Below are 14886 nucleotides of genomic sequence, written 5' to 3' on the forward strand. Positions count from 1 at the left end.
CATTTCATATTAACCCTCCAGTTGTGTTATTCTTCCCCCAGCTCTTAGATTGTAAGCTCTTCTGGGCAGGGTCCTCTCCTCCTCCTGTCACTGTCTGTCATTTGCAACTCCTATTTACCAATAAATATAATAAAGTACCAATGAACACTTAGTAGCTCTATCTACTCAGGTAGATACTTGTATTACATAGCTGTGTAAACACCAATTATCCTTGATTGTCATGTAGAGCAGGGAAATGCTCTTTTATGTCCAACCGCTCGCTCCTCCACAGACAAAGATGGTGTAAACATCTCCCATCTGCCAAGTGATAGGTGCACAGATGTAACCAAGCATTTTCTCTGCATAGTAAGCCTGTCTCTTGCCAGCAGGTGGCCAAGGCCCTAAAAAGTTGTAAAATTATAATCTAATGTTCATGTAGTGTAGCTTGCGCTCTGGTTGTAAACAGACCTTATGGCAGTAATTACCTTCACATGCTATAGGTAGAAATATAGAGATGATGTGATCTTATTAGGCCGTAATAAGTATTACTCCAATCAAAGGCTAGACATCATGATAAGTGATTGAGGGAAAAAAAACACAATGACAAAAAATTTCCCGTTGCAGAAGTCATTTTATTGGTGCTGTACATGCCCGGTCATGACTTCGCTCTGGGCTCCACATCTGTTTTGTGTAAAAGATCAGTGTCGTTTTTCTCTTTATAACTTATAAACATGATTTACATCCAAGCTCCTACAGAGGGGGTTCAGGAGACAGCAGGACTGAAGCCTCCTCCCTCCTCCAACAGCAGCACAAGGCCCAAGAGGACACAGGGCTCAGGCAGGTCCCATGACAGACCCTCATCCTAGACATGACACCTCCATACCCCAGAAGTCATAAGGTAGAGAAGAACAGAACAAGATCAGACAGACAAGATGAATATCAGCCAGTCAACTGTGGCGTCACACTCAGAGAAAGGCAAGTCACATTCATACCATGGAGTTGTTTAGAAGACTGCATAAATGGCTTAGAAGGAACAAATAAAATAATGGTGGAATAGCTCTTAATACAGAGACACACAGAAAGAAAACTCACTCAAACCACTGCTGACCTCGTAATCCAATAACTCTGAAGAGAGAACTGGCTACAATGCAACCAATAGCAAATTATATAACTATTCCCCACTACAAATGGAAATCAGATTTCACAGGTTGCCACTGACAAGCCTAATTCTTTCTTCGGATCTTATCAACCACGAGGTCCCTTGCAAGAAAAGACACATAACAAGGGACAAGATGGATTCCCCTCTGCTAAAAGGTACCTACATTAAATATCAGTAAATTCCTCCACTGCCTCTGACCCCAATGATAAAATAAAGTTTATAAAAAAATGTGCCTGGCAGGAGTTTTGGGGTGGAAGGGAGAGTTAAGAAATTGGGAAGAGGCAGTCAGAAATGCAGAGGATGAGGCCACATGTCTAGGTGAGGATGGGAGACCACAAGCCGTTCACAGAAGCTGATGTTAACCGATGGTCAAGCCAAAGCCGCACTGGAATTTGTTCTTCTTGTGGTTGAGGAAGGCTCCCATGGCTAGCGTGAGAGGAAGTGGTGGAAGTTTCTTTTCTAAAGTTGCCCCAACTATCCAATTACTGTCAACTGAGCCTGCCGAAAAGAGAAATAAATTTAGCAAGGGACAAAAAGGTTAAAGAAGAATGATCACAAACAAGGGGAAAATAAAGAAAATGGTAAACAGGGTTCCGTAAAGGAAAGTGAACTACCAACAACCTTTATACACACACAGGATTGAACCATATCAACTCAAATGTACCAATTTCTCCTATATTTTCTAGCTCCCTGCATGTTTTTAAAGGTAGAAAAAAAAAAGACAATGGAAATCTAAAAAGCCAGCCCCACCTGCTGGCCAAAAAGAAAAATACAAAATATTGTCTGGCATAGGATATCGAAAATGAAAGTCAATATTCCTTTTTGCAGGTGGATTTTTACAGCCAATGAGACGCCTAAAATTATCTATGAAGTTCATTTTTAAACTCATTTAAAAAAAACTCCTTATATTCTTTGTTTTGGGAAATAAATAAATCCGGATTAGCAATCCAGAAAACAGGACTACGTGTGGTGAGGTGATGACTGAAATCTTCCCAGCCTGCAGGAGAGTGGCAATATTGCCCTTAATAGTGGGGCAGTACAACAAGGTTTTTACTCTCATCACAAGAAGTTGTATGAAATTTGATTTCTCTGGCAACATCACCACATATTTGTCAGAATCTATGGGGAACCTGTAAACCGTGTAAAACTCTCCATACCTTTAAACAGTAGGTTGGCTTTGGGGAGGTCAAGCTGGTAACCAAAGGAGACACTTGTGTCCTGCATCCGGGTGCTAGCTTCAAACTCCACTCCTACTTGAAGCTAAAAGAATTAAACAAAATGTTAATGAGAAACACTGCTCAGTAACTAGGTACATGAATCACCAGTGTCAGAACAGGACAAGTTTACTTTTCACAAACCTATCACTAAAATTGTCACTGTCTGAACCTTTGACCATTAGTTCTTGTGCAAATGTAGTGAATAAAGGTGTAGAAGTCATTATTTAAAGTTATGTTATAAAACATCCAAGCTTAAATTGTGTAACTGCTGATTTGATAACGCCTTTATACCAAGTTGCAAGTATGTAAATGATCACTGCAGCTTGGGTCAGGCTCTTGTGCATGCTTTTACCTTTTCACTGCTACCTTTTAATCACTTTTTGCCAAAAATACCCTCTATATCAATTTTTACCTTACAATCTAGTTTAGTGTAACAGTCAAAACATAACAGAAATACCAAATCATTAAAAGGTAATAGTGGCCCCTGTGAAATTTCAATGCTTATGTGGGTTTGAATGGTTTACAAAGTTGTTGACACAACCCAGCTGTTTTTTGTTAGCCCACAAAAGACTTCAGAACCAAATGCACATTAGGCAGATCAACATGTAATTCAACATGTATGTTCAGAGACTTGAAGTCTTTAAATGAATAAAACAAGTGAAAATATGAATGTATTACACAAATGTATTTCATACACTCTAAAGAGAGAAAATGTTTTTACTACCACGCTCACATAAGAACACTGAACCTTTGAATAATAAGCAGAGATCATACTCATGCAACATTCAGATACATTTAAAGCATACTAAATCAAAAATTACCTGATCATTAGCTTTATGGTAATATGTTGCATGTGCTCCAGCTTGTCCCAGAGTTAGCGTTGCTGTCCAATTTGGAGCTATAAAAAAAAAAAAAAAAAATTATTAAAGCAACACAAAATCAAGTAAAACAAACTATTAAGGCAAACCCTGCCACACATATTACTAGTTTCTATGTATATTCATATGGCAAATAACCAGTGTTCTCCATTGGGAAATTACATTCAGAAGACATCATTGGATATTTTTTTTCAATTGTACACACTCCCCCACCACTACCTTTTATCATTCAATTTGCCAATATAAGCTGTTCCTATACTTATCTGCCAGCAAGGTTTTCTCCAAGCACTTGTCACAGAACAGAGCTGTGATGGTAGGTCACAATGGACATAGCCAAAGGGAATGTAACTGTGTTCAGACAGCCTTAAATTGGTTGGTTAAGATGGGTATAGTTCCTGCCCAACGACAGCATCTATATACAACCCTTTCCCACTGCACTGTCCTGGGTATAGGAGCCGCCAGAGAGAGCCTAGTGCTTTAAAACTATTGGTCAGAGTCAGGGCTTCACCTGCGAGGGTTATCCCTCTATTAAAAACCTAAATGTCTGCAGCTTCCTTAGTCAATTCCCTGCATTTAACTTGCATGCTGAATTATGAATGAGTATCAATGCAATGGTTAAAATTTCATCTGCTACTCATTTCCTCTGGACCTACTCATTTAATGTATATAAAAGACTAAACTAAATTACAAAATGTGTGGCCATTTTAAGCTTCCAAAAGAGTTTAGCAAGAACTAATCACATAAATACATATTTTTTATTCTAGTTTGTGTTTATCTAATATACTCCATCAGGTTAAAATTATTAAAAAGGTCCACAAGAGTTAGCGATTTGTGATATAAAGACAATCTAAATATGCCCTTGGTCTTTTCACGGCTGTTTGCTACAGCATCTAGTGACTGGCTCCTGGGAAAGGCAATCCCACTCAGATATTTCTGATGCATTAAGGAATTTAATAATAATAATAATTTAATATTTTTATTCATTGACATACCTCTGGCTATCACACTGTTTTTCACAGAGAACATCTAATTATAAATGAGTGTATAGGAATATTACCTGTATATCTTCCTGCTAAAGATATCACTGTCCCCTCTTCACCAGGGCGCCGGTGATAGACCAGTTCTCCTCCCAGTGCCAGATTGGGTGTGATACTCTGCAGATAGTGTGCAACCACAATACCTAGAGACAAAACATATTTACTTACACATACACAAATACACTGCCGAAACACAGCGAATAGCATCATAACACAATTTAGTCATAAAGCAGTTAACTATTGGATCATCTTAAAAGTGCAGTTATGTTTTGGTAACCAATAAGTTTGCCTTTTTTTTTTTTAAGTAGCAATCTCCTGACATTATAGTGACTTTAATAAATTAACTGGTGATGACTACTATCTAGTAATCAGTTTGACTGCACAATGTAGATCAGTGGTGTATGTTTTAAACATACTGATCACCATCTCTTAAAAATAGTATATGCAACCATAATTAAAGCAAATCAGCAGCACACACTGCCTATAAATTTGGCAAACGGTTACTGCATAAAATGAACTGAGCTTCTGATCACCAAAATAGAATATTCATGTATTTGCAATAAGAGCACTGATCATCACAGAACAAAACCTAAATTGCCTTTTAAAATCTAGTGTTATGAAAGTAATGATTTTCTTTTTTAAAAAAAAAAAAGCAAAACAAAGACATGGTGATCTGTCATTAGCATGCAACCTATTTCAATTATGCCCCAAGGTAAGGTATGAGAAAGAGTGAATACTTACTTTTTAAAACAATTCATTTGAATATATGACATGCAGAAGTAATGTTATCTTGTGTTTGAAAATTTTCTTGATGAATATTCTTGTGTTTACTGATAACATTTAACCATTAAATCATGCTTGTGTCTCTGGCAACAAGTGATTTCTAACAATTAGTCTATCCACTGACAGGATATTGGGGTGGTTTGCCAGATGATTTACTGCTCTATCAATTTTAAATATGCATATTTGGTATGAAGGAGTAATAAATACATTTTTTAACAAAATATAAATAAAACTTTTTGGTTTGGCTAAGATTACGCTTTAACACTTGGATGATTGAACACAATCTTTGATTAACAATGTCCACTCGGATTTTTTCCTTACCTGATCCTGCTAATAAATCTGGGTTGCCTAATGTAACGGCAGCTGTGAAGTCCTGTCCTCTGTATTCTGTGTCTATCTGCCAATTCACAAACTTAGACTGCTGGGTCTAGGAAAAAAAAATATAGATTGCAGGAAATGAAAGAATGAAGTGGTGATAGTATGTTCTGTTCTCCAATACAAGCATTTCTATGTGATTTGTGATCATTGGCCGGCAAAATGATTATGCTATTTTAGGAAAAAATTAAAGCAAATAAGTAAATACATCTCTTCACATAGAACATATTTTACAAATAACTACTCAAAATAAGATTTCACAAAGAGAATTTGTTTGGAATTAGAGTTGCACATATGTAGCATAATAGTTGGGAGGTACAATTGTTTCTGTTGTGTTTAGCGGACATATTAATAGGAATTACTGCCGAAGAATTGGAATTGGTTTACTTTTTTAAGTGCACATAAACAAATAATCAAAACCAGTAGTCATTAGCAAGCCTCTAACTCTTACTATTTTATTTCCATGAATGTATTTTACATTACAAAGCATGAGGACTCACCGGGTACATACATAACAGCAGGAGAGAGAGAAGCCCTTGCAGCCGAGAGAAACTCAATTCAAGCAATTGGTGATCAAACTGGGCAAGCATGGCTGACTCAGTAGCTAGCACTCTGGCCTTTGCCGTGCTAGGTCACAGGTTTGAATCTCAGCCAGGACACTATATGCATGGAATTTGTATGTTCTCCCCAAGTTTGTGTAGGTTTCCTCACACATTCCAAAAAACATGCAAATAGGTTCATTGGTTTCTCTCAAAAATTGGCCAATCGTTTGATTGTGAGCCCCTTTGAGGGACAATTAGTGATATGACAATGGGCTTTGTAAAGTAATGCATAATATGTTGGCGCCCTATAAACACTAAATATTATTAATAAAAATACATTCACTTTGTTGCACTATACCAGCTTTGAAGTCCCAAAGCTAAAGGAGCACAATATACATTTGTGAAACACAGTTAATAGAATCACCAACACCAGGGGTTTTCTTAAGCTATACTGCTCTACCTTATAGTCTTAAAGCCAAAATCTGTAAATACCCAGACTAAACAGCAAGACTAATCAATGGAAGTATGGCTTTAAATTGCAACCATAAGAATATAAAGCATACTGATGTGCTTTTTTACATGTGTCAGTTTTCACAAAAGAGCAATAATAAATAAAAGTGAGCTTGGGGGAAAAAAAAGGTACGGTTTGATGAGCAGAGCAGTACAAAATCAACTCTCTATTATAAATGAACCTGTAAGTCTAATACCCGACAAAACCTCCAAATAAGGAACCAAGTACAGTGATGTAAGGCATAACAATATAGCTTCTTGTGTTTAACTAATGTATAGGTGTATTTAAGTGTGTGATTATCCTACCTGAATTGCAATTTTTGATCGGACACACTGAGCGAGTTGATGGATTACTTGTGCGTTCAAGCTGCCATTGTTATCCATGTCTCCGACTAAAACAGGAAATGCCTGGGAAAACAAAACACAGGAGCATGAGCGAGTACCCAGTCATTTAAAACTGGTACAGTTCTCTAAAAAATACATCTTCTGTATTTGCTTAGCAAAGTTATGTTTTGCCAAATCTCTTATCACACTATGAGCCTACTAGAGAGGAGGCATAGGCTACGTACATACATCAGATGATTCTGGTCCGATAATCCCCTCAGGCCTAATATCGGACAAGAATCTGGTGTGTGTACAGTGCTGATCGTTCATGGAGCCATCCTGGCGGATCCACAGACAACGAACAATCATAATGGAAGTGAAAGGGAGAGAACGTAGTGGGGTGCGGCTCCGCCTTTTTCCCTCCTATATAGAGCAGAAAAGTGCTGTATGTACAAAGCTTGGTCATGCATTGTTAATTCTTTTGTCGTTGGAAAGGATCTTTCAAGATTTCATGACAATTATTGAACATGTGTACGCAGCCTTTTTTTTTTACTAAGCTGGAACAGTAGTTAGAATTAGATTCCACTTTGTAGTGCCTGCTAAACATAGTTAATATTCTCACCTCTGTCGGGCTCAGTTGTTTTGTTCCAACATATGTGGCTCCAAAATGATAATTTGAATCACCGAGGGTACTGAGTGCAATCGTATGATTTACCTGAGAGACAAAAAAAGAAATGAGACAAACTGACATGGTAAGAGTTCTAGCCATTTTGTTAAAAAGAAACCCCAGATAAATACATTTCTGAGCCATAAAGTAAACACTGTAACTGTATTATTGTCAGTGCTTCTATGCAAGACTTCAGCCAGGGTCGTGTGCAAAGGTGTTGCTTACATTAACAACATGCTGACTACACACAAGTCAACTAACTCACAGTGTCATTCAACCATCTCCTTAACTTAAAAAGTTAAAAGGATTTTTCAACAAGAATGGATCAGTTTATCTTTAGTTCCCATCCTGTTGAAGGTATTATGACTGGACTGCACATGATCTATTTAGTTTATTTTATGTCCATAGTTGATCTAGAGGAAGGCAAAAAAAAATCTGGTAAAATTTGCTCCAACAGGGGGAAAAAAAATCCTTCCATATTCCATGAGGCAATCGGATGTTCCCTGGATCAACGGTCACTGTTAAGTGAATAGTTGGGAAGAGAGTTCTCTATCAGCAACTAGTGATTGGTTTTGGAAAAATTGTGGCGGTCCACAGAAAAAAATTTGACATTATTAGCAAGTTTAATGTTTTATTAATAATAAAACAAAAATAATATTCCAATAAATTCTTATATTCTGAATGACAGTTTTTGACTTTATATTGCACTAAATTCACAAATTGTACTAGAGACAGAAAAACAAGGAGGCGCAGCCTGACGTCAGCGTATTCTTCAGTTGTATAAGGCGACTGTTGCCGAGCTGTACATTTCAGTATTGTTTCCACCATTACAACAGTCACCCCGCTCCGCAAATACCGATTCTCATCCAAATTTTATTTTATTTGTTTATTTCTCAGATGTTCTTTTATGTAAGTATGACCCTAACTGTGTATTTTCTTAACTGCTATATTTAATCAAATAGTTTGACTTTAACTATAATTTCTTGTTTGGTCTTAGATTACAATGAAATAAACCCACAATGAGTTAGAAAAAGGAAAAAAATATTTTACTTTAGTAATACCAAAGATAATGCAACTAATGATAATAGTAACAATAGTAATACCTCACTTAATCATGAGCTATCAATGAATCAGAGCCTCCACAGTCCTCGTCAGGCACTATTGGGGAGATCATTACTTAACAAATAGATTTTTTTTTAATTCATATTAATGGTCCACAGGACTAAAAATGATGAATTTAGTGGTCTGTGTGGCCAACCTCTGCTCCATATGGACCTTTTATAAATTTATACAGGGTGATCATATCCCCCTTAAACGTCTCTTCTCAAGGGAGAATAGATTTAGTTCAGCTAATCTCTCCTCATAGCTGGGTTTCTCCATTCCTCTCTCAGGTAATGCCTCAAAGTACTAAAATCATGGCCACCAGAGGTAACTAGCATTATTGCTGAAAGAGCCCTGCACAGACAGCCTCCATAGTCTCTCAGTTTAGGCTTTTTTAAAAACACATTCTGGGACTGTGGTGTGTGATGATGCACAAAATTGCTGCATAACTCTAAGCATACAAGGGACTGGTGGACCATTTAACCAGCAGATAAAAAAGCCAAACGATCACTTGTTAAAATGACATATTAACAAGGCTTACCTGGAAATAGTTGCTCAAACCCTTATTTACAGTAAGCTTAACGCCTTCCATTTGCATGGGGAATAATTCTATTTGAAAAAGGCAAAACAAAAGGAAATTAAACTGAGGTTAGTAATCTGACAAACACATTAGGCAGAGACATGATTTATGGTATATTCTAATTACACTTAAAGGGACTTCACAAGAACTGATGAGCTATAGGCTCTCAATGAAAGTTTGCTTTTATCTTTTACATGCAGCCATCACAATAGCATTTTCTGCAAGTTGATTTACTACCTAAACCATCCTGCAAAAAATGGTTAACATTGGAGCAACGGTTCAGTTTTTTTTTTTTTTTCAGGCAGTAAGACACTTTGCAAAGGCACTTTGCCACCCCAGCTATCCCCACAGACTTGAATTGAAACTGCTTGTCACTGCTGTGCAAGCTTTTGATAGGTTTTTTTCATAAGGATTCAATAAAAAAACACTATTTTGCTAGGCTTTTGCAGACACTTGTAAATGTCAGGAAAAGCCCAGCAGTTACCTCCTGCTACCACTCCCAGGCACCTAACAGTCACCAGTAGGTGCTCATGAAAGGTAAATGCCAGTTTTAGTTACTTCTAATGTGCACCAAGTCTAAATTATTACATTACACTGAAGACACTATTACATTGCTACAAATGATTACATTGATTAGAAAACAGGACACTAGGACACTGAGGCATAATACAAATAAGATGCCAAAATGGAACTTTTTTTTCCAAAAAGCTGTTTGGATTTTCTAATCTCATACTTTTTTGGTGTGAGAAACAGCAAAATTGCATAAGATAATAGAAATTTTTAAATACTTCTATGACTGACTTCAGAGTCAATTTCTCACCTTTGCACTTGCGGTGACACTCCTCAAAAGTGCCAGGATTAGGTAACCGCTCTTCCTGAGTTTCTTTCTTTTCTGCAACCTGGCCCAGGCCAGAGACAGGGGGCATTGTGAACCCAGGAGGCACAGATACTAAACCAGGGCCTGGTGGGGACCCTGCAGGAGGGGGAGAGGGAGAGCTGGCAGCCAAAACATTCCCCATGATTTCTGTGAAAACAAAGCAGAGAATTAAAGGATTAATGCAACAATAAAGCAGAGTTTGGCGCAACATGGTAATTAAACAACTAAAACAAATAAGAATATGGCCTATAATATCCAGGGAACGCTGCAACTGTGCTAAATTCAGAAAATATAAGCTACCATCTAGCAATGCTATTGTATGATGTAAAAAATGGCACGTTTCTCCATGGATCCACCTCTCTTTTATGCAGTGATACTTCATTCTTATATATGTGAGAGTTGGTAAGATTTTATAGCAGGAGGGAATGAGAATACCCAGGCTGCCACAACAAAACATCAGAAAAACTGGCATTCCCAAAACCTGAGAATATTGACATTACAGCATATGTAACCAGATAATCAGAACCACAGGTAAATATGTCTTTCCTTCATTAGGACAGCCATAGACAGGTCCATGTTAGGATATATCCACTTGTTCTCTGAACTGCTGTATAGTCACCCCAACCATAAATTTATCAAGGTGAAAAGCTACTACTGACAGAATAATGTTTTATAAAGATTAGGATGAGAAAAATTCTGTACTCTCTGTGAATTATAGGGAAAATTGAACATTTCCCTCCACGCTCCTAAGGGTATGAACACACGCCAGATAATTGTTGCCTGAAATGAAGCCTGATCTCGGGTAAATATCTTGGGTAAATATCTGACACATTTATAGCAGTCCCCAGCGACGGCAGAATAACAAATGTCCGAATGGAAATCATCTTTGTGTATTTCATTGGAAGAAAGTAAAGTGGGGTTCCGCTTGCGCATTCTTATCTCTCTCCCTATAGCGCAGAATGACGCTGTGTGTACAGTGCTCCTTTATTCATGGGTAACTGGAAATGATCATAAAAACAGATTGTTTCCAGTGGCAGTGATCTGACATTCTTGAGGTCATTATGTAACTGATAAGACCAACTGAGGAGATTGAAGTTTTAGGTGCCTAATGTAAAGCTACCATTGCTGCCCTCCGTTTTTCAGATTAAACTTGCATGGTTGTCATGCTGATCCTTTAAATCTCTGTCCCAGAAATAATATGCAAATCAGGAATCCTGACATGTTTCACATCAGTGACAGTCAAGCGACCCCTTTTAAGGGAGTGATCAGCTAAAGCAGCTTTTATATCTAATTCAATATGTGCTTTTTTTTTAGTTTGTAAAAGAAGTTTGCAAAATATCTGGAACACAGACAAACTGTGATAAGAGGACTTTGAGGACTTGTGAGTTGAGATGATGAAAAATGCTTGCGTGTGAAAATGCAAGCTTTTCTACAGCGCGCGACATTCCACACCATTGGTGCACTGCATTGCCATTCATTGTTAATAGCATCCAAATATACCCTACTGGTGCAAAGTAATACCATAGTCAGGCATTGCGCTTTCAAAAGCACAGCAAACACAACGGTTCTGTGTGTTAATTGGCCCATTAATTACAATAGATGCCAATGCAGATAGCAATGTGAATGTAATGCACAGATGAATGGGAACTGGACCTTTATTGGGAGGGTTGAAAAGGGAAAGTTGCTGTCTGTGTCCCCAACGATGAGACTAACCCGACAATGACAGAAGCATGCAAAAGGAGAAGGAAAGTACCAGCATTCTGTAGAAAAAGAAAGCTTCAAGCAGAGCCTACTTGTGTGCTGATCAAATATGGCTGCACCCTAAATAGAAAAACCCTGCCCTTATAAGTCACTTATATATAGAAAATATTACGTACAATAAGCAGACCTGTTTTGCATGGGTGTCTAACAATATTCTGAAATGTCTGTAAATTCCCTTAATAAGAGATCTTCTTGGAAAAATATGAATGCCCAATCATTAAAATCCTCCAATACTTTTTTGTTGTAGTAATATTAGCATTGTTCTCAAATCAATACATGGTGGTTCAGTGGTTAGCACTATGGCCTTTGCAGCGCTAGGGCCCAGGTCCAGGACTCAGCCAGAACACTATCTACATGGAGTTTGCAGGTTCATCCCATGCTTGCTTGGGTACTCTGGTTTCTTCTCACATTCCAAAAACATGCAGTTAGGTTAATTGGCTTCCCCAAAAATTGACCTTAGACTGTATTAATGACATATGACTATGGTATGGACATTAGATTGTAAGCTCCTTTGAGGGACGGCTAGTAATAGGACTATAGACTTTGTACAACGCTGTGTAATATGTTGGTTCCAGTTATAGGTTAACAACCTAGTCACATGAATAGTGACTACAATGGGCACATTTTGACAGTGTCACTATCAGGAAGACAATCCTGCACAATGGTATCCCCTTGTGTTTATGCCTCCTGAACCCTGTCTATAGTGCTTGATCCTGCCAGGTAGCAATATTTGTTCTTGCCTTGGTCAGCTGAGCCTCATTGCGAACATGTACATTTAGGTGGGAATTTTTATGCAGCGCGTGATCAACAAAGTCAGTCTAACAAAAAATGGAAAGAAATGCATCAAAGAAATGTTGTGAAGCTTAATGTCTAAGCATTTTTCTCAGCTCTCTGTGGACAACAAAACAACTCCCTTTTATGTTACAGAGATGGGGCGAGGAAGAGGAGTTCTTAAAGTAACAATACACTTCGTGTTCTAGGGTGATAATTAGATCCACAGTGGGAAGCGTTGTCACTATGTATGTCCTACCACAGAGCATTAATAATTCCACTCAGTATGGTATCACAGCTCTATGAGGCCAGTGTATTCAGCTTGCTGATAGAAGGCCCCTCCTCCCCCCTGGGCCCCTGGATTAGTCTACCTTGTGCCACCATAAGCAGAGTCACAGGACAGGCCAAATGCAGCTCTTGAGTTCCCCTCCACAGCAATGTGCAGTCTCCTCCCTGTGCTGCATGTTCACCTTCCCTAGCATGTCCCATTCATACTCAGTATGCCAGGTTATAACCTACCTAGGACTCCATTACCCCCTCGTGCCCCAGGTACTCCTTAGCTATTTCACCCTCCTTCTCCCCCATCATAGTCTCACCTTTCCTCTCCTCTCCTGAGCTCTCCGGGTTTTTTCACATACACTCACACACGACACGAGCAACCGAACCCGCTGGCAGCCTAAGCCACGCCTCTTCTTCTTCGCTATTGATAGAAAAGCACAAGCACTCCTCCTTTCCCCGACTTCATTGGTTCGCTCGTTCCGTCAATCAGCCGGCTTCTTGCGGTGCAGCCTAGCTTGCTGCCAATAGTCTTGTGATTGGCCCCATCTCGGCAACCTTGGTTTTTCATTGGTTGAAGCCGGCACCGAGGTCGTAGTGCAAGGTCATGTGAGCTGCCCCACAGTTCCACGCGTTTTCAGGCCGGGTCGCCATTTTTTCTACTAGTTGTCATAGTTACAGTGACGTGATTTGGCGACTTGTGATGACGTTCAGGGTTAACTACTGACGATGTGTAGTGAAGGTTGTACCCTTGTGTATATCCAGCCATGACAGTAAAGATGGTATCCACACAGAGTATAGAAACGCTACTGGTGGGCTGAAAGTGTACTTTTGTCTGGTTCCTAATGGCATTTCTCATAAAAGAAGACTTACCCACCACTGTGGAAGCCTGTACACCCTCCTTCATTCCTGGCCAGTGCTATGGCCTCCAGTAACCTAAGGCTGTGTGGATGGAATGACATGGGGCCAGTAAAGCTCTTCCATTGGGGGAAGTTAGTTACATACTAAGTCAGATTGAAAAAAAAACAGGTCTATCAAGTTCAACCACTGATGAAATAAACATATCCCAGATATGAAACGCAATAGACATAGATGGTTCAGAGGAAGGCACAAATAACCCCTGGTACAATTTGCTTTAAACTATTCCTTCCTGATTCCATGAGGCAATTGGATGTTTCCTGGATCAGCAGTCTCTGTTATCTTTACTTTAAAGCCTTAATACCCAGTTATATTCTGTGCTAGAAATAATCCATCTTTTTCTTAAAGCAATCTATAGTAGTTGCTGAAACTACATTTAGGTCCATAAATATTTGGACAGAGAACTTTTTCCTAATTTTGGTTCTGTACATTATCACAATTAATTTTAAATGAAATAGTTGAGATGCAGTTGAACTGCAGACTATAGCCTTTTTTTTACACAATCACTTCATTTCAGGGGCTCAAAAGTAATTGGACAAATTAAAAAGCTGAAAATAAAATGTTCATTTCTAAAACTTGGTGGAAAACCCTTTGCTGGCAATGACAGCCTGTAGTCTTGAACTGATGGACATCACCAGATGCTGGGTTTACTCTTTTTTAATGCTCTGCCAGGCCTTTGCTGCAGCGGCTTTCAGTTGGTGTTTGTTTGTGGGCCTTTCTGTCCGAAGTTTAGTCTTCAACAAGTGAAATGCATGCTCAATTGGGTTCAGACCAGGTGACTGACTTAGCCATTCAAGAATATTCCACTTCTTTGCTTTAACCCCCCTAGCGGTATTCCCAAGGTGGATTTCACCTGCAAAAAGCGGTATTCCCGTGTCACACATGGGGTAGCTTTTAACTAAAAAAAAAAACCACCTACCTTGTTCTGTCGCTGTCCCCCGGCGTCCTGCTGGTTCCCGCCTCCTCGATCTCCAGCCGCGAAGTGCAGAGACGAGATCTACGGGGTTTAATGGTGACTTCAGTACATGCGTTGGTGCAGGCGGGAGGATCGGTGGGAAATTCAAATAATTTTGTATTGGATTCAATTCAAAATAGCTGTATTGAATCCAATACAAAGAAATATTCATATAA

General features: G+C 38.8%; 1 protein-coding gene across 1 annotated transcript; it reads right to left on the bottom strand.

The window, feature by feature from the left end:
* Window positions 1–590: 590 nt before the first annotated feature.
* TOMM40 (translocase of outer mitochondrial membrane 40) lies at window positions 591–13314 on the bottom strand. The gene is made up of 10 exons (XM_072425782.1): window positions 13158–13314; window positions 9973–10176; window positions 9114–9181; window positions 7427–7519; window positions 6787–6888; window positions 5375–5480; window positions 4291–4413; window positions 3177–3253; window positions 2296–2398; window positions 591–1636 (listed from the first exon to the last, which is right to left on the bottom strand). Exons 2-10 carry the CDS (start codon window positions 10169–10171, stop codon window positions 1497–1499), a joined length of 1011 nt encoding a protein of 336 aa, XP_072281883.1. The 5' UTR covers window positions 10172–10176; window positions 13158–13314; the 3' UTR covers window positions 591–1496.
* Window positions 13315–14886: the final 1572 nt, after the last annotated feature.

Source organism: Pyxicephalus adspersus, chromosome 11 (assembly GCF_032062135.1).
Source record: "Pyxicephalus adspersus chromosome 11, UCB_Pads_2.0, whole genome shotgun sequence".
Classification (NCBI taxonomy): Eukaryota; Metazoa; Chordata; class Amphibia; order Anura; family Pyxicephalidae; genus Pyxicephalus; species Pyxicephalus adspersus.

Excerpts from the sequence above, each read along its gene's own strand:
- TOMM40 (XM_072425782.1), bottom strand. The coding sequence starts at position 10,171 with ATGGGGAATGTTTTGGCTGCCAGCTCTCCCTCTCCCCCTCCTGCAGGG. Across the intron at positions 4,414-5,374 it reads AGATTTATTAGCAGGATCAG|GTATTGTGGTTGCACACTAT; the intron begins GTAAGGAAAAAA and ends TTTTGTCTCTAG. Across the intron at positions 2,399-3,176 it reads ACCATAAAGCTAATGATCAG|CTTCAAGTAGGAGTGGAGTT; the intron begins GTAATTTTTGAT and ends TAATTCTTTTAG.